General features: G+C 37.6%; 1 protein-coding gene across 2 annotated transcripts in view; it reads right to left on the reverse strand.

The window, feature by feature from the left end:
- The window catches only part of arl15b (ADP-ribosylation factor-like 15b), a 77,417-nt gene extending 52,622 nt beyond the window's left edge, over positions 1-24,795 (reverse strand). The window contains exon 1 of one of the 2 annotated variants that reach the window (XM_026942721.3): positions 24,383-24,788. In XM_026942721.3, the coding sequence (XP_026798522.1) occupies positions 24,383-24,490 (108 nt within the window). In that variant the 5' untranslated portion in view covers positions 24,491-24,788. Of the gene's footprint in view, positions 1-24,382 lie in introns of both variants that reach the window. The other variant, XM_053241123.1, reaches the window with a different exon arrangement.
- Positions 24,796-24,989: the final 194 nt, after the last annotated feature.

The following is a 24,989-nucleotide window of genomic DNA, read 5'->3' on the forward strand; positions in this document are numbered from 1 at the left end:
AAGAAAGAAAGAAAAAGATTTTGTAAAAGTCAAAACTTACAGAAAAAAAGATAATATAGCAATATAGAATCACACCAATTACCAAAAATGAGGAAGGAAAGAATGAAAGAAAGATTCTGTAATTACCAAAAATGAAGAAAAAAATAAAGATTTAGCAATTTGCAACAATGTAGAATGAAACAAAGAAACAAAAAATGAAAAGAAGCATTCTGTAAGTGTCAAAGATGAAGATAGAAAAAAGAAAGAAATATTCTTTATAAAAATGAAGAAAATGAAAGAAAGAAAGAAAGATTCTTTATCAAAAATTAAGAAGGAAAAAAAACAAAAAAAATTATTTATCAAAAATAAAGAAACAAACAAGAAATTAAAATTAAATTAAAAAGAAAATTAAATTAAAAAACAAGAAATATTCTTTATTAAAAAAAATAAAGAAATAAAGAACTGAAAAAATATATTCTTTATCAAAAATAAAGAAAAATGGAAAAATATAAAAATGTATATATAAAAAATGAAGAAATGAAAAATAGAAAGAAATTATTAAAAATGAAGAAAGATTCATGAAAGTAAGCTTTAATAATTATTTTTTTTAAAAATAAAAAGAAAGAAATACTCACTGTAATTGTCGAAAATTTAAAGGTAAATAAAACAAAAAAAAGATCGATTTGGTAATTGTTAATAACTGGAGAAAAAAGAAGGAAAGAGGAAAGAAGGACAGAACTCTGGGTCAGCGGGATCAGGGAGCGGAGTGGGCAGCTGGCGGTGAGTAAAAGTGCTAGTTAGCGGTCTGGGCGGTGAGTAAAAGTGCTAGTTAGTGGTCTGGGCGGTGAGTAAAAGTGCTAGTTAGCGGTCTGGGCGGTGAGTAAAAGTGCTAGTTAGCGGTCTGGGCGGTGAGTAAAAGTGCTAGTTAGCGGTCTGGGCGGTGAGTAAAAGTGCTAGTTAGCGGTCTGGGCGGTGAGTAAAAGTGCTAGTTAGCGGTCTGGGCGGTGAGTAAAAGTGCTAGTTAGCGGTCTGGGCGGTGAGTAAAAGTGCTAGTTAGTGGTCTGGGCGGTGGGTTAAGGTCCGAGGCTAAGGTCTGCTGTACGACACCAGCTGTGGCATCCAGCTGTGGCATCCAGCTGTTAGGAGAAGCGCAGTGATAAACGTGAACATCACACAGAGGATTTATTTATTGACTTGGGATAATAAATAACTCAGTTTGATGTCTGATGATATGAAACTGAGGCGAGTGTTATTCTTTTATTATTTGATATTATCGGTTATTAGCAGCGAGCTGTATAACAAAAACATCACGCTTTCGTGTTTACAGAAATATTAATATCGTTCAATCGTAACCAGACGACACACCAACATCGTGATTAATGGTGAACACACACACACACACACACACACACACAGTGTTTGATGTGAGGGAGTGTGATATGAAATCAGGTACAGGACGACGCTGCCCTCTAGTGGCTGTAAGAAGTAATGTCTGACTGTAGTGAGAGACAGAAGAGCAGCTACAATATAAAATATAGCTACTCATATTATATACAGCGTTAACTTTATAATAATCAACTCTATAAACACGCAGGGGCTTGTGGGTAATGATTCTGGATTGTGATTGGTCAGAAGGTGTTGATTCATTTTCTATAACAGCAGCTCTGACAGTAGTGCAGGTTTACATTAACACACTTGTTTTCGTTTCTATGGAAACGCTCATTCACAGGGACTCGTACTGCGGACGCTCCACGTAAACAGGTTTAAAAAACAAGCGTAACTGTTGATATGGTGAAGTTTTCTGTAAGGGGAACAAATGATTAACATTTATGGAAGGAGTCTCCAGTATCAGCGCTTTGTCACAGTCAGAGGGAAACAACGTAGAAAGAAAGAAAGAAAGAAATTTTTATGTCAAAAGAAAGAAAAGAAAGAAAGATTCTGCACGTCAAAAAGAAAGAAAGAACAAAACAAAGAAAATAAAAAGAAAGAAAGATTCTGCGTATGTCAAAATTAATAAACAAAAGAATGAGATTATGTATGTCAAAAGAAGAAAGAAAGAAAAAAAGAATGAGATTATGTATGTCAAAAGAAAGAAAGAAAAATACAGAAAGAAAAAAAGAAAGAATGAAAGATTCTGTACATGCCAAAATAAAGAAAGAAAGGAAAAGGTTCTGTATGTCAAAACAAGAAAGAAAGAAAGAAAAAATTAATAAAGAAAGATTATTTATGTCAAAAAAAACAAACAAAGAATGATTCTGTATGTGCCAAAATAAAGAAAGAAAAAAAAGACAAGACTCTGAAATAATCTGTATGTCAAAAGAACAAAAGAAATAAATAAAGAAAAGGAATCTGCATATGTCAAAAGAAGGAAAGAAAGAAAGAAAGAACATAACTGAAGGAACTGTTTAAGAACCCTGAAACAGGAACCTTTTCCGGAACTTTTTCTGTAACACAGGAAGCATCTTTCAGAAAAGGAGGAACTTTTTCAGGAAGTGCAAGTGACCCGCTGAGGCGGAATAAACAGTGAGCCAGTGATGAGCTCGTTACTGAACTGATGCCCCTCTGACTGAAAATGAAAATAATTAAATACCGTCACCACCAGGGGGCGACAAAGATCAAGTTTTTTTTTTTCTTTTCTTTTTTAAGCCACTGAGCTCCAACTCCAGCGATTATTATTTCACTTTATTAAACACCTCCACGTTTTTAAAATCTGTTTCTTACGTGAACGAGCTGTTACTATAGAAACCATAATATATCAGAACCAGCACATTAATATACAGTGCTACAGTGCTACATCTTCTGACCAATCAGATTGGAGAATTTAACCACACTGTGATGTAATACTGATTAATTCAAATGTATTCAAACCCCATGAGCCCTACTTCCTGTTTTTTTTTCCTGAGAACTCACATTGCAAGAACTTTGTTCCAAGTCTATTTAATGTTTTGTTGTTTTTTTTCCTCTCAAAACTTTTTCTCTGCTCAAACGAGAACTAAAAGTGTCGTTTTTGACTGTTTTTTTTTTTTATATATATCTAATAAATAAAACTACTGGGTGTTCTATAGTTATTTAATGACGGTTAAGTCAGAAGACACACTGTTAGGACACGGCAGCTGTCAATCATTCCAGATCAATCACACGTCGAGGCTAAACCTCGTCTCCCTTTTTATTAGGGCGGAAAAAATGCTCCTAGGCAAAATGTGTAAAAGTGTACAGGTTTTCTCACACACCGTCACGTCACCCCACACCAGCCTCTGGATTAATTCATGATGATTAAATTAATAAAGAAAAACAAACTCAGAACAGACATTTAATATTTTTGGTTTGGTAAGAATGCTTTGAATTTTATTTATTATTTTTTTGTTAAATTAAACTGCCCTTTCAGTATGAAAAATTACTATCGGGGGGAAAAAAACATCCTGCTGGAGAAACTGTCGAAACTTTGGTATTAATCAAGATGTCACAAGATACGTATTCATGCTCACTGTGATAACGCGCACGCGCACGCGCACACACACACACACACACACACACACACACACACACACACACACACTGCCTTCAGGGATAGATAAACAGCACACGTGGGATGTTATAAACGTTGGAACAGGCCGAACCTGTGGAACTGCACCGTACCTCTGAATCTAATATAGCCACAGGACATGCAGAGTGTGTGTGTGTGTGTGTGTGTGTGTGTGTGTGTGTGTGTGTGTGTGTGTGTGTGCGCGTGTGTGAGAGAGAGAGAGAGAGAGAGAGACTCTGAAAAAAAAAGAAAGAAAGAAAGACTAAGTAATTGTCACAAATGTATAAAGAAGAATGAAAAAGAAAGAAAGAAAGAAAGAAAGAAAGAAGATATAGTAATATCAGGACCGTAGAAAGAAAGAAGGAAAAAAGAAAAATTTGCATATTTACATATACACTACCCCCAAACACACACACACACACACACACACACACACACACACACACACACAGCATCTACATCCTTGTCCTTGAAGCTAGGCAAGATAATATTAACACTGTGATAATTTTCTCCTGTAATATCGTGTGTACTTTGATTATCATCTCATACAATTATTAAAAAAATAAATAAATTACAAATGTTGATTGGAAGCAGACTCGCTATCTAAACTATTTAAAAAAAAATAAAACTTAAAAATGTTTAATATTATAAAATGCTGAATTATAAAATTTATTATAAAATGTTAAATTATAAAATTTATTTTTAAAAACTGTACAGATGCTTCTTTACAGCTTTTCTCCTCATTCTGAACATTAAATCATTTATTTTTGTAGACATTTTTTTTTTAATTTTTTAAGTCTTTTTTTTTTTAATTAAAAATGAAACAAGTGTTTCGCTAGCCTACAAAATATCAGCGAAATGTCTTCAAGGATCAAGATACAATCATTTTTGTCATATATCACCCAAACCTAACCTAAACATCACATGTGTTAAATAATTTAATTTTTTTAACATTTAAGAATTTTAATGCTACGATAAAATTTCTCTGGCAGTTTTTCTTTTTTTTTCAGAAAAATGTCTTCAAGTGTCGAGATACAATATTTTGTGACATAAATCACCCAGCCCTAATCATCACTTCTGTATAAAAATAAATAAATTAATAAAACTAATAATTAAAGAAAAAGAAAACAAACACTTAAACACAGAATTGTGCATGTTTTTTTTCTTTTTCTTTTCTTTTTTTTTTTTGCATTCCTGTCCTCGCCCTTAAACAGCGTGACAAAAACATCAGCATGAAAGGAAGGAATTTGATAAGAAGGCTAAGAATGGAGAATGTTTGACCTGGAAAATGTCCTTAAATTTAAAAGAAAAAAAAAAAAAAAAAAAAGGAAATGCACGTCTGAGAGATTACTTCCCTGCCATAACATCGGAAACAGGGTTTGCTTTGTTTTATTATTTTTAAGATGGAAAAAGGAAAAGATTTTTCTGCTGAAAAAGATTACACAACCTTTAGAATTTCTTAGCGTAATCATTTATAATCGTAGGCCTTAATGTCAGATATTTTCACGTTGATCGGATTCACAGGAGGACTTCAATCAAATCTAAAGCTTTTTTTTTTTCCTTTACAGAGGAATGAACAATAGTGTTAGTGTGTCACTTATTTATAGAAGCCTAAATATAATTTTGGATCCTAATCCTGGCTCTCCTTCAGCCATTTCTTTTTTTTTTTTTTTTTTTTTTTGGCAAGCAGAACTCATTTCCTTCTTTCTGTCCAGTCGACTTGATGCTTGAGAAAACGGCATCATCTTCCTGAATGTAGAAGATTAAATATGGATTGGACTCTACAATGCAATCGTCTGCAAATTTAAATATAATCGCTTCAGCACAAACTGTAACTTTTAGCATCTGTGTCTATTAAAGTGGAGTCTATAAGCCTGTAATGTCACTCACGCTGGGAAATTTTGCACTTTTACTCCATTCTGAAGACCCCAGAAGAAAGAAACTGACCTTCCATGATGACTTCTGAGCATTTATACAAATAAAAAACAGGTTTGTCTTTACGTCTGTCAAATATCATGTGGCTGGGAAAAATATTTCTGTACATATTAAATCCTAAACATGGCTTCCCAGGTAAGATGTTTGTCAATTACAAAATATATTTTTAGAAAAATGTGATGTTGGAATTCAGCCAAAGTACTTTACAGACTTTAGTTTTAGGTCACAAGCAACAAATATAAATTGACGCGGAATATCCCACTAGCGAGCGCAAAAGCGTCAGGCGACTGTTTGTTTTTTCTTCGTACGTACGTGACACTGAGCCGCAGCGACAGCGGTAAGCGACGTAAGATTTTCTTCTTACGCAAATTATGTACGATGCAGTAAATAAGCGACAAATTCAAACGATTCTCTTGAATAATTCCTCCGAACATTCTTGAGGTGCATGTGGTTCGATTTAATGATTTCCCACAAAAAAAAAAAAAGAAAGAAAAAAAAGAAAAACTTATAACCTCTTATCCTGTCATATACGACTTCTCGTTAAATGCGTGCAGAGGCGTTACGAAGAAAAATAAAGCTGGGAGGAAGTCACAGAGATCACTGTTGCCTCGGGAGAGAGTTTGTAGCTAGTAGCGTTAGCTTGCGCTGCTAAACTGCTAATAGCCAATACGAGGCCTGACACGTAACACGTAAATCAAACAATCAAATTTCACATTTTCCCCCTACAACCCGTTCTCAATGGAACGAAAAATGATGAACGGATAGGCCACGCCCACAAGCGACAAACTTCAAGAGACACGAGCGAACGCAGGGTTAAAAAGTGCTTTTTATAAAAAATTTATAAAATTTAAACATCCTTCAAAAATGAGAAGAAAGATTAGCACCATAAAAAGTCTTTGAAGAAATCGTTCAGAGCTACGTTCTTAAAAAAATGTATTTCAAAATTTACTAATAAGGCTCAGATATTCAGAAAGAAATAATCAATAATAATTATAAAATACTCGATTAAGATAATCCAGGATAAAGATGTGAAGATATTAAAAGTTCACGTCATTATAATGATTAATAGTTTATTAGCAAGTTAATTATGCTAGGATAGTTTTATTATTATTATTATTATTATTGTATAATATTAAACAACAGGACGGATTTGTTGCTCCTCACGACAAGCTGGCGTTTGAGTCAATTTAAATTCTCCCTTTGTCCTTCTGTAGACTCAGTGCTTCAGGTGCGTGTCAGAGGTCACATGGTACAACGTCTCTATGCTCATTGGTCACAGTACAGCAGGAACAGTGCTATGAAGCCCATTTCCTCCAGGGAGAAAAGAAAAACATAGTTTTCTTTCTTTTTGCCAGCAGTATCTCAAAATCTTGACTTATCTCAGAATTGCAATCTCTCAAAAGTCTGGATTCTTATCTCAGGATTATGACTCACTGAAATTTTGAATTATTATCTCAAACATCTGAATTCTCAAAATTCTGATTTATCTCATGATTTTGAGATTTTGACTTCTTATCTCATAATCTTGACTGATTATCTCACAATTTTAACTCAAAATTCACTTATCTCAAGATTACAATTCATCATCTCAAGATTTTGGTGCATCTCAAATTTCTGACTTATCACAAAATCCTGACTCAAAATTTCCACTTCTCAAAATTTCGACATATTATCAAGATTTTAACTTATTATCTCAAATGCATCTCAAAATTTTCGATTTGTCTTAAGATTCTGACTTATTATCTCAAAGTTTTGGGTAATTATCTCAAAATTCTTACTTAATATTTCAACTCCTCATAAGTTACCTCAAGATTCTGACTTAGACACTTCGATTTATTATATAATTCATTATTATATCCATATATATATTCTTATACACTTTTTTAATCCCTTCATATATATTTTTCTTTATATATATTTATCTTTACATTTTTAATATTTTTCTATATTTTCTTATTTTATGTCGGAACAGTTGTATAAATCATTTCACCGCAAGTCGTACTGTGTATGGTTATGCACGTGACAAATAAAATTCGAATTTAAATTAATCTCGAATTCCACAGGAATCTGACTGCACTGAGAAACGAATCAAGATCTTGATTTTAATACTTTTTTCTTGCACAGCTGCAGGTCCATCTAGCACTTTAAAAGCATTTTCATTCATTCCATTAAAGGTTTTATTTATTTATAAAATAACACAAGGAGAAAAGCTTCTCTTTTAGAAAAGCTCGAAAGTAAAACCTCGTTCGAAGAGTTTACGCTGTTAGCAAACGGAAGCATTCTGATACATACTGTGTAACATGAAAATGTCTGTGTGTCGCAATCCGCCATGATTTATTTATTTTTTGCATTTCACCCCTCACAGAGCGAGGAAGGTGTCGTGTTGGCACTGATTGGCATTTCCACTGAGAGCTGGGACGTTCGCCAGACTGGCTCAAACCAACAACAGGAAGGTCCTGAAACAGTGACTGACGGCCCAAAGACGGGGGGGGAGCGCTTTGTAGGAAGCGCCAATCTCCTTAACACACAAAAGACAATGTTCATGCTAAAGAATGAACAGATTCCATTGATTCATTCACACAGCGAGAGCAGGAAAGGTGGTGATTATCGCCGCCTGTGTGCCATCCAGGACGGCATCGGGTGCCAAGTTTACAGGCTGAGACTGAAACCGCCACAGCGCCTTAGAGACAAACACCACCGCTGTCTGATTGCGATGCAGACAGAAAATAACAGCGATGGCGCAAACGCTCGGACTGTCACGCTGCCAAACAGACAGAAAACCACAGGGGCTGTGTGGTGGACACGCAAACACTGAGATTTCATCAAGCGAACAAATTTAGCATGAAATTTTTAATTATATAACGGAGGTAACTGGTAAAGAAAATTTAGTAGTTGGACGTAAACAAATAGTTTTTTTTTTTAAATAAAAAAAAATGTGTTAATGTTAAGACGGCGTTTACCTTTCTAAACATTATACAATGTTTAGAATTCATTTTTTATTTTATATTCATCAACCAATCACATTAACTCACATGTAGAATGATATCTTTTTAAAGTGCAGAACACACCCAATGTCAAAATGGGCGACATTTTCAAGAGTCAAGATTTTATTTGTCCCATACAGAGTTATATACAGTATATAACTTGGAGTGAAATGGGAAACGCAGTGAAATGAGAACCCTTTCCAACCCATTATCACACATTTCTCTACAGTCTCTACACTTTCCGACAAACACTCCGTGTCGTGCTTTTACAGGAAAACGATCGGGGATGAGATGGCGTCAGAGCTGCTGTTATGGAAAATCTAATCAAATCTACACCTATTGACCAATCAGAATCCAGAATTCAACAGGACAAACAGACAAAATAGATTAAACAAAATTATGAAGTAATCCTGTAAGAATAAGGTTTTTGGGTCACGCAAGATTAAGAGTGGAATAATCCCCTTGTGGATGATGTACAAAAACACACAACATCTCTGTAAAGCTTTCATGAACACAAACTCTGTGCTGAAGAACACATAATCCAGCAGCACAACATTTCAGCCTCCGGATGGGAACGATAGTAAACGTTAAAAGCCTGCTCCGAGGCAGAGGATCACCAGGAGGCAGAGGATCACCAGGAGGATTTGCACCGTATTAACGCTGCAGCAGAGCTGAATAAAACCCGGTGTTCTCGCTCTCCGTGTCTCCTGCGGTGCATGTGGTGGTGCTGAGTTTTAATTTAGTATGGACTGGAACCAGTTTGCTCCTCCACAGCTTCTCTGCACATCCACTAAACAGTTGGTGGAGCTTTCCTGGCTGAAGAAGTGTACGAACGTTGGGCCACATTTATCGAGCTCGATAAGAACGGATTTATCCGTAAATCCTGTAAATTCATTCCAAAAAATGTTCATATCCTACTCATGCTCCTGAGTGTGTGTATATTTACGCACATGAACACTAACTCATCTTAAACCTCGACCTGATCAAGTTCATATCATATAATCTACATGAATTACTGCACTTTTATATCTATAATATTCCAGTGAGTTTAAACTGCTTATTTTATTACGTTTACCGCGTTTAGCAGACGCACTTATCGACTTAGAGGAAGGTTTGGAGTCTCAATCAAAAACACACCCTTATGTTAGTTCACTAGATCAGGGACTAAGAGTAGCTTTAAGGACATTTAGAGAAAATCAGTCATTTTACTTTATCAGCATTAATTAAAGAATATTAAAAATAAAAGACGTGAGCCGACACAAACCTATAAAGTACAACAAATAAAACTCATCATTCAGTTATAACAAAAGAAATGGCGGTGTATAAACGGAGGACGGGCCGCTCTCTCTGCCCAGAGCCGTAAGCTATTATTATTATTATTTTTATTATTGAATATTTTTATTGGCAAAGTAAGTCAAAATAACTTCCACTTCTGATTTTCAGCCTTTACCCTGATTGTTCATTTCGTGCTCCCAGCTGTCTGTGTACTTTATCTTTTATGGAGTTTTGTGGGCGTCACTACATGCAAATGAGCTGTGTCGAGAACACGCTTTGCACTTTACGGGTGATCAACACACACGCACGCACGCGAGTACAAACAAAAACAGCGTTTCTGAAACTTTTGTAAAACCAGTGGAAAGGTTTTACAACTTTATTAAAAGATTGATAAATGAAACACACTGTAAGTTGGCGATTTGGACGAGCCGACTGAAGGGAGGTAGATGACACCTGTCAGGCCCAGCAGTCCTCTCAGTCTCCTGCTGCTCCGTCCTCCATTGAGTGACGTGGACGTCTAGCTGCCTTGAACCAACTAGAACTTGGCTGATTCGAAACGTAGTGTATAATACGACGCAAAAACGATACGGTTAAACAAGTAAGAATTCAATACACTTCAGTTTACTGCTGTTCCGATAAGATTCGGTTCAGCGCTGATTCATTTCAGTGAAATTTAACATGAAAACACTGTATCCTAGTTTTTACTCTGTAAGGAATTACAATTTCAACACGTTGAAACTTGACGCCTCTGCCACAAACACGTCTAGTCCTTCTTGTTACTAATGTATGTGCCAGAAACACCTTAAAAAGACATAGACTTCAAACAGGAAGTAAGCTATTAGAGAAAAAAACTATTTCAGCTATTCGACCTTGCTGTGACCTGACCTCAACCCCACTGAACACCTTTGAGATGAACTGGAACACCGACTGAACCCCAGACCTCCTCACCAACATCAGCGCCTGACCTCACTAATGCTCTTGTAGCTGAATGAACACAAATCCCCACAGCCACGCTCCAACATCTAGTGGAAAGCTTCCCAGAAGAGTGGAGCTCATTATAACAGCAAACACAGGGGGAATAAATCTGGAATGAGACGTTCAACAAGCACATAAGGGTGTGATGGTCAGGGGTGCACAAACTTTTGACCTTATACTGTATCTTTACCCCATGCAGTCTTAGAAAGTGTGTAGCGAGGTTTGTGGTGCTGTCAGTGTGTGTATCAGTGCTTTTGTCTAAACTTCCTGCTGATCTTTTGTTGAATATAAAGTAGTTTTAAATTAAAACTTAAGACGCTCTCTCTCTCTCTCTCTCTCTCTCTCACACACACACACACACACACACACACACACACCAGCGAGTATGCATTATCATCACCAGTTATTTAACCATTTCCCTTTCCGTTTTTAACCAGATCTAGGTTTGTAAACTTATCTGTTCGAATTCAAAATGTTTTTTTAACACCCCTACGTCACACCATTTCTGAAAAATAAAACCCATTCTCCGTCCTAACAATACGTCGACTGACGAACACGGTTAACAATCGTGACAGGAGTCGGCCTGTCACCGTGAGACCCAATAAATCCCGTCGCCTGGGAGTTCGTAGAGGTACAGGAAGTGGCTCTTTTGTTTTCCTAATTCGTGACCAATTCCCACCCTGTTCCCACCTTTCACAACAGAGGCCGGTTTTTGAATGACATCCTGTTTGGGCATTTAGACGATCCCTGTTTTCCCAGCATGCCCTTGGGTGAGCTGGCCAAGGCCACAGGGAGCGCTGTCCAATCCAACCTCCTCCTCCACCACCACCCTGAACCGAGACCTGACGGCTATATCCTGCTTTATCAAAGCTCGGAAGTGGAACATGTGTGGAATAACGTGGTTCCAGTCACCACTCCTACTTGACCCAGTCTCCCTTTTTTTTTCTCAGCCTGAAGAGACCTGAACGAACATCACGTTATAAATAGACCTATCACAATTCGTGTGATTTAATACCATGGCGCTTACGAATTCTGGATTCTGATTGGCCAGAATTTGAAACTTTAATCTAAGCGAGAACAGGAACTAACTTTTTTTTTTTTTTTTTAACGTTAAATGCAACTATAAATGGATTATAAAACTATAAACTGTAATCAGTAGCAAATTGCTGCCGTATAAGAGGAATAACACACGTGTGGAAGCGCTGTGATAGGAAAATAATCAACCTTCGAGTAACTCAGCTTCATCACACTACCCCAGGGTTGATTATTTTCCTATAACAGCACAACACACACAGTGTTTTATTCCTCACATATATGATTTTAGTGTAATTAAGAAGACATGAAGTTTAAAACAGCATCACGCCGTTATGATGATTCGTCACTTAGTTGAGACAGAAATCCATCAAATTTCCACTGCAAAGTGACTCCAACCAACAATTTATTTATTTATTTTATATTTTTTTTTAAACGTAAACTAACACGGGTTGTGAAACGTTGTTGGGAATCTCGCCTCGGGGGAAACGCTGCTCGGGATTTGTGAAGCCGCTGGTCTTGATCTTTGCCTGAGGCGTTAGGAAACAAAACCACGGAGGATTCAGAGGAACAGGACTCACTGAAGATCAGTAGAAGTGGAGTAACGGAGTACAGAAGTGCTTTCTCCTGAACCTTAACACAACAGAGAGGTTTTTCGTGTGCTGATTTCGTCCGTATAATATTTTAGTCAACAAATTGAAATTGTTAGCACTTGCCACATGTTACGAAATTTCATCCTTAATACCAACGATATTTATTTCATAATAAATCATTATTTTAAATATATTTGTTCCTGCACTTCTAAATATGTCCAGTAGATGTATAAACATAAACTGAAATCAGTCGTGCATATGAAAGAACACCAGCTGTTATTAGAGGTGGCACGATTTCTATCATCGCCATCGCAATCTTACCACCCCCAGGGCAATCTTACCACCCCCAGGGCAATCTTACCACCCCCAGGGCAATCTTACCACCCCCACGGCACTCTTACCACCCCCAGGGCAATATTACCACCCCCAGGGCAATCTTACCACCCCCAGGGCAATCTTACCACCCCCAGGGCAATATTACCACCCCCAGGGCAATCTTACCACCCCCAGGCCAATATTACCACCCCCACGGCACTCTTACCACCCCCAGGGCAATCTTACCACCCCCAGGGCAATCTTACCACCCCCAGGGCACTCTTACCACCCCCAGGCCAATATTACCACCCCCAGGGCAATATTACCACCCCCAGGGCAATCTTACCACCCCCAGGGCAATCTTACCACCCCCAGGGCAATCTTACCACCCCCAGGGCAATACTACCACCCCCAGGCCAATATTACCACCCCCACGGCACTCTTACCACCCCCAGGGCAATCTTACCACCCCCAGGGCAATCTTACCACCCCCACGGCACTCTTACCACCCCCACGGCAATATTACCACCCCCACGGCACTCTTACCACCCCCAGGGCAATATTACCACCCCCACGGCACTCTTACCACCCCCAGGGCAATATTACCACCCCCAGGGCAATATTACCACCCCCAGGGCACTCTTACCACCCCCCAGGGCACTCTTACCACCTCCAGGGCACTCTTACCACCTCCAGGGCACTCTTACCACCCCCAGGGCAATATTACCACCCCCACGGCACTCTTACCACCTCCAGGGCACTCTTACCACCTCCAGGGCACTCTTACCACCCCCAGGGCACTCTTACCACCCCCAGGGCAATATTACCACCCCCAGGGCAATATTACCACCCCCAGGGCAATACTACCCACCCCCAGGGCAATACTACCACCCCCCGGGGCAATATTACTACCCCCCGGGGCAATATTACCACCCCCAGGGCAATATTACCACCCCCAGGGCAATATTACCACCCCCGGGGCAATATTACCACCCCCGGGGCAATATTACCATCCCCAGGGCAATATTACCACCCCCAGGGCAATATTACCACCCCCAGGGCAATATGACCATCCCTGGGGCACTTTTACTAAACCTATGGCACTCTTACCATCCCTGGGGTAATTTCTACTGCCCCTAGGCCAATATTACCATCCACAGGCCAATTTTACCATCCCCAGGGTAATTTTACCATCCACGGGCCTATTTCTACTGCCCCCAGGCCAATTTTTACCACCCCCAGGCCTATTTATATTGCCTCCAAGCCAATTTTTATTGCCCCTTCAGCAAATTTTACCATCCCGGGGGAATTTTTCCCACCCCAGACCAATTTCTACCGTCCCGGGGCCTATTCTTCTACAAATTTTTACTTCCCCTGGGAAATTTTTACCATCCCGGTCCAATTTTTACTGCCCCAGGCCAAATTTTTACCACCTCCGGGCCAATTTTACCATCCCTGGGACTGCGGGACGCCATTAGTTTCAGGCTCCACAACACAGTGCCACTAATTGCTCCTTTGGAAAAACAGAAAGAAAGGAAAAAAGATACAAGCTGTGAAATTAATAATTTGATCTTAGCCACTATGAGCTAATTAACCAAACAGCCAATCAGACAGCAGGTTGGTCTTAGCGCTGACGCAAAAACGCTGCGTAACACACTGCGTCACTCTGTTCGAGTTGTGTTTAATGCACCATGTTCTTGTTTCTGAACAGTTTTTCCAACACAGACTCCTTCCTCCTGACTTCCGACTTGCCGTGTCGTCTAAATAAAACCCAAAGTCCCAAGGCTCCGAGCGTCTATTAAAGAGATCGAGCTGATTACGCGGCTTTTTAAACACACCATTAGCACTAAGAGCAGCTCAAGAAGCTCACACAGGGCACTAATGACCCACATTACCCCCGGGCTCTCAGCAGCTACTTCAGAGCTGCTCGAGCAGAACGTCCTGCACTCGCCACCCACCGAGCACCTCGACCCACACGGCTCGGAAATAAAAAGGCACCGCAAACCAACGGCTCCGAGGACAAACAACACACACAAAAGGAGAACTGGTTTTGGAACTGGTACGACGCTCGCTGCTGTTTATTTGATTTTATCAGCGGGAGGTTTGGAGGACGGGGGCGGTCACCGCCTGACAAAACAATACCCTGATAAAATTAAAATAATAATAATAATAATATTTATAACATAATCCATAAAGAGTTTAGAACAACAGAATGATAAAATCTACTTTTATTTAATTGTGAACTCAAAAGCAGGGCTGGGCGATATGATGATACAATATCGATATCGTGATCAATTGTCCCAATACGCTTTTCTGAGATAATGTAGCTATGATATCTTTTTTTTAATTAATTTATTTTTTAAATTTTTTTTTTTTTTAAACCTGACTGGAAGCAGCTGATTTGAGGTTACGTTTTTTTTTTGTTTGTTTGTTTGTTTGCTCTTCTCCTGTTCAATATCTTCTTATAAACATAATTTTTAAAAATGTCAAATTTAAATCAAAATACTTTTATTGGCATTAAACAGAACATCATCGAACAGTTTTTAGTTTAAAAAAAGCAACACGACTGTTTTGCTGGAAGCTTTTTTTGAAGAAAAAAAAAAGAGATATCGTAATACATATCATATCATGTACTGTAGAAATTTCTCTGAGAATAGCGATATGATATTTTCGTCATATCGGCCCACCTCTAGTCATGGAAGGGGTTTACTGCTCCATGAGGAAGACATGGATGAAAAGAAATGAAGATGTGGAGAAAGAGGGATTTTCTGAAGTTTATAGAACGTCACGACTGAGTGAGTAACTTTAATACAGTTCAGTGATTTTAAAGTTAGCTAGACGTGGATTTAGCCTTAACGCGTGCGTTTAGCGGAAATAGAAGCGTGCTGGACAAAACAACAAAGTGCATGATGAAGCTAACGTTTCAGATTGTAGAAGGAACTCAGTAAAGACAGAAAAGCTTTAAGCCAATTAATCGATTATTTGTCGATGAAGCTGAATTCTCGAATCTGATTGGTCAGAAGTGGTGCATAATTTTTGTGAAACTGCACAAATCGGGCGTCAGTTCAAGATGTAACGTGAACAACAAGTTTATATTAATGTGCATGTTATCGTTTCTATGGTAACACTCATTCACAGGGACTCGTGCAGCGGAAGCTCCATGTAAACAGATAAGTTGAAGTTTTCTGTAAGCAGAATAAATGTTCATTTAACGTTTATGGAAGGAGTCTCCAGTGTCAGCATTTTGTGACGGTCAGAGAGAAAGAAAGATTCTGTAACTGTCAACAATGTAGAAAGAAAGAAAGAAAGAAAGAAGGGAACATCACGTAATCTAAGACTAATAACAAATGGATTTTAAAACATTTTGTTCTTTAACAAAGAGAAACATATAATTGATGTGGTGACTTTTTTTTTCGCTTTTTTTTTTTACATTTATGAAAGAGAGAAAGAGATTCCACTTCAGGATTATTCTTTACATAATAGCCCTAAAATGATGTATTAGAGCATGTGGATTAGGGAAAAGTGATCCAACTTTCTCTCTCTGCATCAGAAACACTTCCACAACGCACCACTCTGACCACAGCATGGACGCGTCTAAACACGTGAGGACGTGTCGGATTCCTCACACGCACAGGATCCTTCAACATCCATCATGACCCAAACATAACGCTCATAACGCTGTTGTTTTAACATGTAATATTTAACACATTTATTAAAGCGTATAAAAGTATGATAACGGAGTCTACAAAAACATAACGTCATGACAGTATAACAGTGTTAATCAACCATTTTAACACACACAAGCCTGGAGATGAAAATGAAAGTAAATACTTTTTACGAATCAAAAGTAAACAAGATCAAAGCCCTTAGAAGTTCTTCTTTCCTCGGGATTCAGATTTGTGGTGATTTGTCGGGCGAACGTCTTTAGTAATTCTGATTGATTGATACGAAAAGGGGATAGGTGGACAATTCCACGTGTATTATTATTATTAACCGCTTGTTGTAGGGGGCGTGGCCTTCATTTAGTAGGTCACATGACCGTAACATGCCTGTAGGCGATAATAAACTCCCAAAGATAATTCCGACAATGATTACGTTAATTACCACATCGTGTAAAACTAATCCAGTCTGAATAGGGCTTTAGAACGATATTTTCGAGAACCTCATTAACATAAAATCTCTTACATCGAGCCTCATTTATCAATCTTTTAGTAAAGTTGTGTAAATGTTTGCGTAATTCAAACTGAACTCAAATTTTCTAGAGGATTTCAGAAACGCTGTTTTTTTTTTCCTGTACTCGTGTGCGTATTTTGATCACAGCTCATTTGCATATACTGACGCCCACAAAACTCCATAAAAGGTAAAGTGAACAGACAGCTGTGAACACGAAATGAACAATCAGTGTAAAGGCTGAAAATCAGAAGTGGAAGTTATTTTGACTTACTTCTCTGGCAATAAGATATTTAATAATATATAATATTAATAATAATTATAATAATAATAATAATAAGCAAACGCTAAATCTTCCATGAGCTGAGGCGTTTGTTTACGGCATATGGCTCTGCGCAGAGAAACCTCCCCATCTTCCGTTTAAACGCCGCCATTTCTTTCGGAATAATTAAATGATTAGTTTTATTTGTTTTAATTTATGAGTTTGTGCTGGCTAGCGTTCCTTATTTTTTATTAATGTCAATAATATAAAATGTTCTCGAAGATACATTTAATCCCTGACTTAGTGAACTAGCACAAAACACAAGACACAAAGAGATGGCTTCGGAGAAGATGAGTAGTAAGAAACATTTAAGAAGATACCTCGGGTTTTATCGGGACAACGGTGGGGGGGGGAAACAAAAAAAAAACCAGCTTGTTGCAAGTCATCCACATCAGGAGTTTCCTCTTGGAGCTAGAAAAATCATCGTAGCTAACCCTTGAGCACTCGTCTTGATTCTGATCGCAACATTTATTGCTAAGGATCTGCACCAAAGCACGGCTTTCGTTTTTTTTTGTAACTTTTCCATGTTTCCAGGCCTGATCACGAACACGGAGCTCGAAGCCGAGTTACAATATTCCATCCTCGAGTTCATTCCTTCAACAGACACAGCTGTTACTGACGCTCGAGTGATGGAGATGCACTGAGAATCATTTTATAATCGAAACGTGAGGCATGTGAAGATTCCCTAACGAATATTAAGACAAAAGTTACAAACGTATCGCAATAAAAAAAACAGTGATCATGTGACATAGGCGTGCCAAAAGTACCCAGAGAGTAAAAACACAAAAAAAAAAAACCCAGCAAAGTCTAAATATTCAGCACCGATCATCCGAACACCGCTTGCGATCTTTAATTAACATTATTTTTGGTGCATTCAAAACATTTACTCATTAGCTAGCTAAAATTAACCATGAATAAAACCTAGTCTAGTGTTAGCTGTCCATGACAATAACCCAATCCATGCTAAATGTCATGATGTACCATTAAACTGAAATGACTAACAGTGCGAGGGAAACTCAGAGTGTCTGAGAAAACAGAAAACAGAAGTCATCTCTGTGCCAACAACGCAGGCCGAGGCTTATAATCCATCCGACCGGGAAGGAAACTCACGCTGAGACCCTGCTGAACACCACGGGGCGTTTTTTTCCATCCACCTGTAACGCAGACGAGCATCAGGAACGCAGGCTGAAAATACGTGGAAAATTTCACGTACGCCGGTGTGATAAGTCTACAGTGACGTGAGAATGGAGGGGAAAAATAAATATAACGTGGAAACCCTCATTAGTCCATCAATAGTGGCACAAATACAAGTTCAAATTGTAAAAACAGACCAATCGAAAGCGATGACGTCAAATCGTGGAAATGTATCTATGGAGAAAACACAGTCACAGGACTTTTTTTTTTTTTCGTTGGTTAAACTGAATTGTGAAAAACTGACCCGGAGAAATGACACGAAAATGAGTCGTCTACCACGAAACAATGAAAAACATTCCCGACAGGCCTCTTAAAAAACAAAATGGCGCAAATTTCCAAAGAAAACACTTCATCTCTCTTTCCTGTTCAAGGCTACGCTCATGTGGCGAGACCTTCAGCTCAATTTTTAGCTCCAGTCTGATCTTCCTGTCTTTACAGCCGACTCGTTATTTTCATTTTCAGAGCTTATGAACGCACGAACGCTGTTTTTCCTCCGTAGGACAGTCAGTGAAATTTCAAAACCCTCCAGATGTTCAGAAATTTTTTTTCTCCACATGTACAACAGTCGAGATGCTTTTTCAGCGCACCTTGACGTCGCTTTTTCACCAGCCGGCGCTTTTTCCTGCTCGAGTGTTCATTTTCCCACTGCATCATTTTCAACACATCTCTACCTGTTACTAAACCTCTATAACACAGCGGAGTCGAAGTCTCGAATCTGACTGGTCAGAAGGCGTGCGTTAATTCTGGATAACAGCACGGCTTGGACACTAGTTCCGGGTGTAAAACAAACGACAGGTTTATATTAATGTGTTATCGTTTCCATAGCAACAGCTCATTCTCAGAGACCTGTATGGCAAATCTAAGAATAACAATAAACAGATTTTAAAAACATACTGTTTAGGAAAGTAAAACGTATAATTGTTGATGTGGTGACGTTTTTTTTCTTAAGAGACGTTTATTTAACATTTATGGAAGGAGTCTCCAGTGTCAGAGCTTTGTGTCAGTCATGGTGCTTCGCAAAGTTTCCCAAAATTTACGCTTTTGGTTTCTTGATAACATGACAAGCTACGTTTATCTTTCTCCAAAAAAAAAAAAAAAAAAAAAAAAAATTAGAGACTGGTTTATCGCAGTTATAACGTAAGCAAGAACAGGAACTAACTCGTCTCTCGGACGTTCCACAAACATTAATTCTTAACCACAACTGTTAAAATATGCGAGATGTAGTTCGTTAACAAATTAAACATCGTAATCGTTGGCAAACTGCTGTGGTATAAGCGGAATAACACACCGCCTTGTCGTGCATTATTTTCACATAACCGTACGTTTAGTTGCGCGTTATTCCTTACACCTTGTATCTGCACGAAAAACGAATTACATCAACAACCATCACAAAACAGCAGAGAAGCAACAACTGATAAAATGTATCTAGACCTAGCGAGTTTGTTGCCATCAGGTTAATGCTAGCTAACAAATTTTCTAGCATTACGTTCCTTATTGTTACGCAAAAGTTTGTTTTCGCGTCACGAACCAGTACAAAAACAATGCCGCGAAATAAAACGATTCGATAATGTCGGGTTTGTTTTTGTTAGCGAGTTTATATTCGAGTCCATGCGTTTCGCTTTACGTATAGTTCGCACAGGATAAACGCCTGAGACCGACACTGACCGAGAAAATAATCCTGACGAACCGATACGCAATCCTCGCGGTAGGATAAACATCCGAGTATGAAAACCAAGTCGAAAAGATTCACTCTATCAATCGACCATTTTAAAAACACAGAACCTGGTGGTGAAAGTGAAAAAGAATATTTCAAAAATAAATCGTCCGAATTCAATTCAATTCTATTTGTACAGCACTTTTAATGATGTCACAAAGCAACTTTACAGGAATAAATAAATTCCAGATATAAATTTTAAATGTATAAATGAATCGTGTTATTAAATTGATTGTTCAGGATTGTCAGATTATTAAAAACGTGCATTAATGTATATACATATGATCAAATACATTTTATTAGCCTTGGAAAATAATCACAGTGTCCGTGTATCTTAGTGTCACTTTCCGCATGTGTGGTATAAAATCAATGTTTATTAAAATGTTGCTGGTTTTACAGATTCAATGATTTATATATTTTTTTTTTAATTTAACTAGCGTTCCAGCGTAAAAACAAAGACATGAGAGTGTCACAGCTTGTGTTACAAAATAAATAAACATTTTAGGTCGTAATTTTTAGGGGCACAAACACAAGAGGCTTCATTAAGTCATGATTAAAAATTTGGGACTCGCTCATTTTATCTGAAAAAAAAAAAAAATGACCAAAATACAAAAAATACACACAAATAAATAAATAACGATACATGAAGTTTATACCGTCACATTTACGCTTGATCTTTAAGCAAGCTGAACATGTGTTCTGTAACACAAGGTGACTTTCAGCAAAATAAATAAATAAATAAATAAACGATTTATTTAATATTCCGCCTCCCAAGAAGACACGAGATATTAATCAGGGAAAATCCCAAACCAAAGCAGAAATTTCTGTCCTCCCTCAGCGGAGGAATTTCTGCAGACACGGACACTTGAGCACGCTATGATCCTAAATCAGCTGCCGCTGGTTAAAGGCCAGAACGTCCAGGTCGTCTTCCTTGAGGAAACGCTTCTATTTTGAGATCACTAGTGACAATGTGCTGAAGTACAGAAGCCAAAAAGCTGCCGTTTTGTTTTGTAAATGTATCCGAACTCGGAAGTTGTTAATTAATAATCCGTATGTTTCCACAGTGTTTCCAGTGTACACGCTGTCTCGGACAAAAATCCCACATCGAAAAAGAACTCTTAGGCTTTACGTTAATTAAGTTAAAACGTTCTCACGTGTTCAGAAACAGATTTAGTCCTGCTGTAACTGAAAGTGGCCGACGACAAAGATCTGTCGTTATCGGAAACATAAATTTGATTAAAGTGTCAGTGTGAACGTTGCTACAAATCTCGGTCTAAAATCCACCAATAGGATGACGGCAAACTTACAAGACAGCTACACATACGCTAGTGTCAATGGCGATGAATAAAACATGGACAGAAATCTCTCCTTACTACGTCAAGCTCACTTTATTTATGCTTTTACGCAACGCCGTTTTCTGCACAAGCTGATTTGATTGATGACTTAAAAAAGAGCGTAATAATTTTCTTTAATCGTAGGTCTATCGTTAGAGAATCTTCATCGTATAATCTGACAAGATTACGCGTGATCACTTCGACAGCCGTAACGTGATTCTGTATGTTTGACGTATTTCCTTTCGAAACAAGAAGTCAGAGTTGACGGTGTGGTGAATCTGGCCAATAGCGTTCGAGATACGCCGTGCCACACCCCCTTGCCCGATCTACACAAACCTATACGTTCTGGAGAGCGATCGCAAAACTAGTACAGGATGAGACGTCGAAAAATAAAAATAAAAATAAAAATTAAAAAAAAAACACTTTCATAGTTCTTGCAGATGTATAAAAGTAAAATCAGAATATCTTCAAAACTTTTTTCTAGATATATTATCTTACCCTTAACACTAAGAGACAGCTCTGAAACACCTTTTTTTTTTTTCCTAGAAATATTATGGTATCGTTGTCCAGGAAACTAAGGCTACGTTCACATTAAAACGGATAAATCTGAAAACGCATCTTTTTCTCTACGTTTTGGCCTTCTGTCGACCCCGAGACGGCGTTTTTGTCAAGCGGAAATGGAGCTTTTCGCAAACGCTCTCCCAAGTTGATAAACTTGAAAACACTGTTTTCTTGTTGTAGTGTGGACTGAGAAAACGGATATTCAAAATAATATTCAAAAACAATGACGTATTTTTAGTCATGTGATGCAGTCATGTGACCCATTCGACTCAAAACAAACAACTTTACAGTCTTTAGTTACCTGCAGCAACAACAACACAATCTTCGTCTGTCCGATTTAAAAAACTTGGTGCTTAGGTGCCTATAACTCTTGATTCCTTGCTAGTATTGTGTTGACAATTGTTTTGTTTTTGTAAAACCCAATAAAGAAAAGTTTGGGGAAAAAAAAAAAAACTTGATGCTTTTCCTCGACATCGCCACATCAGTTCAAAGAAACAGAAAGTAAATAAATGTCTGACGGAAACGCTGTGGACCAAAACTTCTTACGTTTTTATGTAATAGACAGTATAGTGATGTGAGCGTTTTCAGACGTTTCAGCAATTTTTTGAAATTTTTTTTGTAAACGCCAGTGTAGTAGATGGAGAAGTTTTAAAACGAAAACACAGTTTTCAGATCTATCCGGATTAACGTAGACGTAGCCTAATGGACAGCTCTAAAACATCAGAAACTTTTTTATTTTATGGTTATATGATCGTATCGCTGTCTATAACACCAAAAGACAGTTCTGAAACACCAGATTTTTTTCCTAGCTGTATTACTGTATCGTTGTTAATAACATTAAGAGACAGCTCTAAAATATCAGAAATTATTATATATTATTTTCCAGATACATTATGTCGTTAGTATTGTCGTTAATAACACTAAGGGACAGGAACAAGAGCACTTCATTTCAAAACGATTCTAGCAGTTTCCATGAGCTTGTAATTCAATACCTGCTCTGGCCCTGTGGTGTTTCATAGCACTTACTGCTGTACTCTTTAAAAATATGACTTAAGCACACATAATAATGTGAGTTTTTCCTCTCGTAGCGATGTTATACAGGATTATATTAATAACGCAAGCGTAGCTAGTTTACTAATGCGCCTTAGTATTGCGACCTTGCTGCACTCAAGAGGTCTGTTTGCGATCAAAACAAAAAAAGAGGAAGGTAAGCTTTGTTTTATGTACATTAATAACACGTTAAAAACAAAAACAAAGGCACAAAGTACTGAAATTTCTGTATGCTACATGTTTAATTTACGTATTTACTCAAAAAAGCAAAAAGAAAGCTTAATAGCTTCGGCTTCAGGAAATAGTTAGGCAACAAAAAAAAAAAAAAAACAAACAACATGAATACAAAATGTTTGTGAAGACTGACAACGCTGCACATTCAGCAAAGAGCCAGGATCGCTTAATCACAAACCCGGGTTGCATCTGCGAGGAGGTTACGACCTCACAGTGACCCCCCAAAACATGCACGCAAACACAACACAAAATTTAATGCTTTGTGACGACCGTTTTTTTTGTCTTTGGATTTGAAACGTGTGGCCTGAATTAAAGAGGAAGCCGAGACACAAACATAAGAAAATAAATTCACTTTTTTAAATCCAAAAACTGAAACTGTCTTCACAAAAATCAGCAGAAAGGGACTTTATTCCCTCCAAAATATCATTCATTCATTCATTTCCTTTTTAAACTTTTGAGTAGCAGCGTTTTACTTTTTTAAATTTTAAATAAATAAATACTACATTATTACTAGATTATTTTATATGATATATTTATTAAAATATTATAATATTTCATTTTTTTAAATATTTTTCCAGCTTTTTTAACCTTTAATTTTTACATGTTATATTCAAAATATTTAAAGCATCTAATACATCATCTATCTGAATTATTTAATACCAAAATATACTTTAATTATATATTTTTTTTCAGAAAATAAATATTTATTCATACTCATATCAATACAGTAAACATCTGCATGTTTATAAAAGGTGCCAATAATTTTGAAATTGACAAAAGGGCTAAGTTGGGTGCACTGTATCTTTTTTTGTGTGTGTATAATAACAATATTTAGACTGTTTTCATTTACAAAAAGTAAGAAAATGTTTCAGTAGGATGTTATTTTTTTGTAAAAGAAAAATAGTAAATAAAATGAAACCGGATTTTCAAGCCATATATGAAAGCTATGAAACAAGTCAGTGAAATGCAGCCTGGTTGAAAATAAGTGATATTTTTAAACAAAGCAGGATTTAAATCTTATACAATACAAAGCAGTAAATAGATATTTGATGTATTTATGTGGATGAATGTTGTAGTTGAGGTGTAGTTATTAATTTTAGGCAGAGGAGGACCGTTGGAAAGAGGGCGTCGAGCTAAAGCAGCTAGCTTCAAACCTGAGCAAAAAAGTGGCGGTTGTGTTTTATTACTTTACCAGATAATCCATGTAACGCCTCGAAATCTCGCCGTCGTCCTCAGGAAAGTGAAATCCAGGCTGAAGAATCAGACTTCCCAAAGAATTGTCCGTGTAAAGAGACTGCATCCAAAAAACTAATGTGTGTGTGTGTGTGTGTGTGTGTTCCCCGCCTCTCCCTGTGTCACAAAAACATTAACATTAGCTCTCAAATACCTCACAATAACAACAATCAACCTTCTTTACTCTCTAGATGGGGCTTATTCAAATTTTAAGGTGTCTTGTTATACATTCATCAATACAGCTTCAATTTATTTTTAATCCTTTAAAAAAAAATCAACAAAACTCCATCGAGTGTATATATATGTTATTGTATGTGTGTGTGTGTGCGTGTGTGTCAGTGTGTTTAAAGCAGGCTAAACGACTTCTCGTCAATGCTCTCGCGAGACTTCAACCTGACGTCACGCGAACGTAGACCAAGCTAATCTAATCAAGATAAATCTAGCATAAAACTCGGTAAAAATTCGATCAAGTGTGTGATAAGAAAGGATATTTGAGGTAAAGTTATATTATTTGTGTAAATCAGAACTGTTTCCTGGTGTCGATTTAGCTCCTAAATGTACATTCT

This window comes from Pangasianodon hypophthalmus, chromosome 17 (genome assembly GCF_027358585.1).
Source record: "Pangasianodon hypophthalmus isolate fPanHyp1 chromosome 17, fPanHyp1.pri, whole genome shotgun sequence".
NCBI lineage: Eukaryota > Metazoa > Chordata > Actinopteri > Siluriformes > Pangasiidae > Pangasianodon > Pangasianodon hypophthalmus.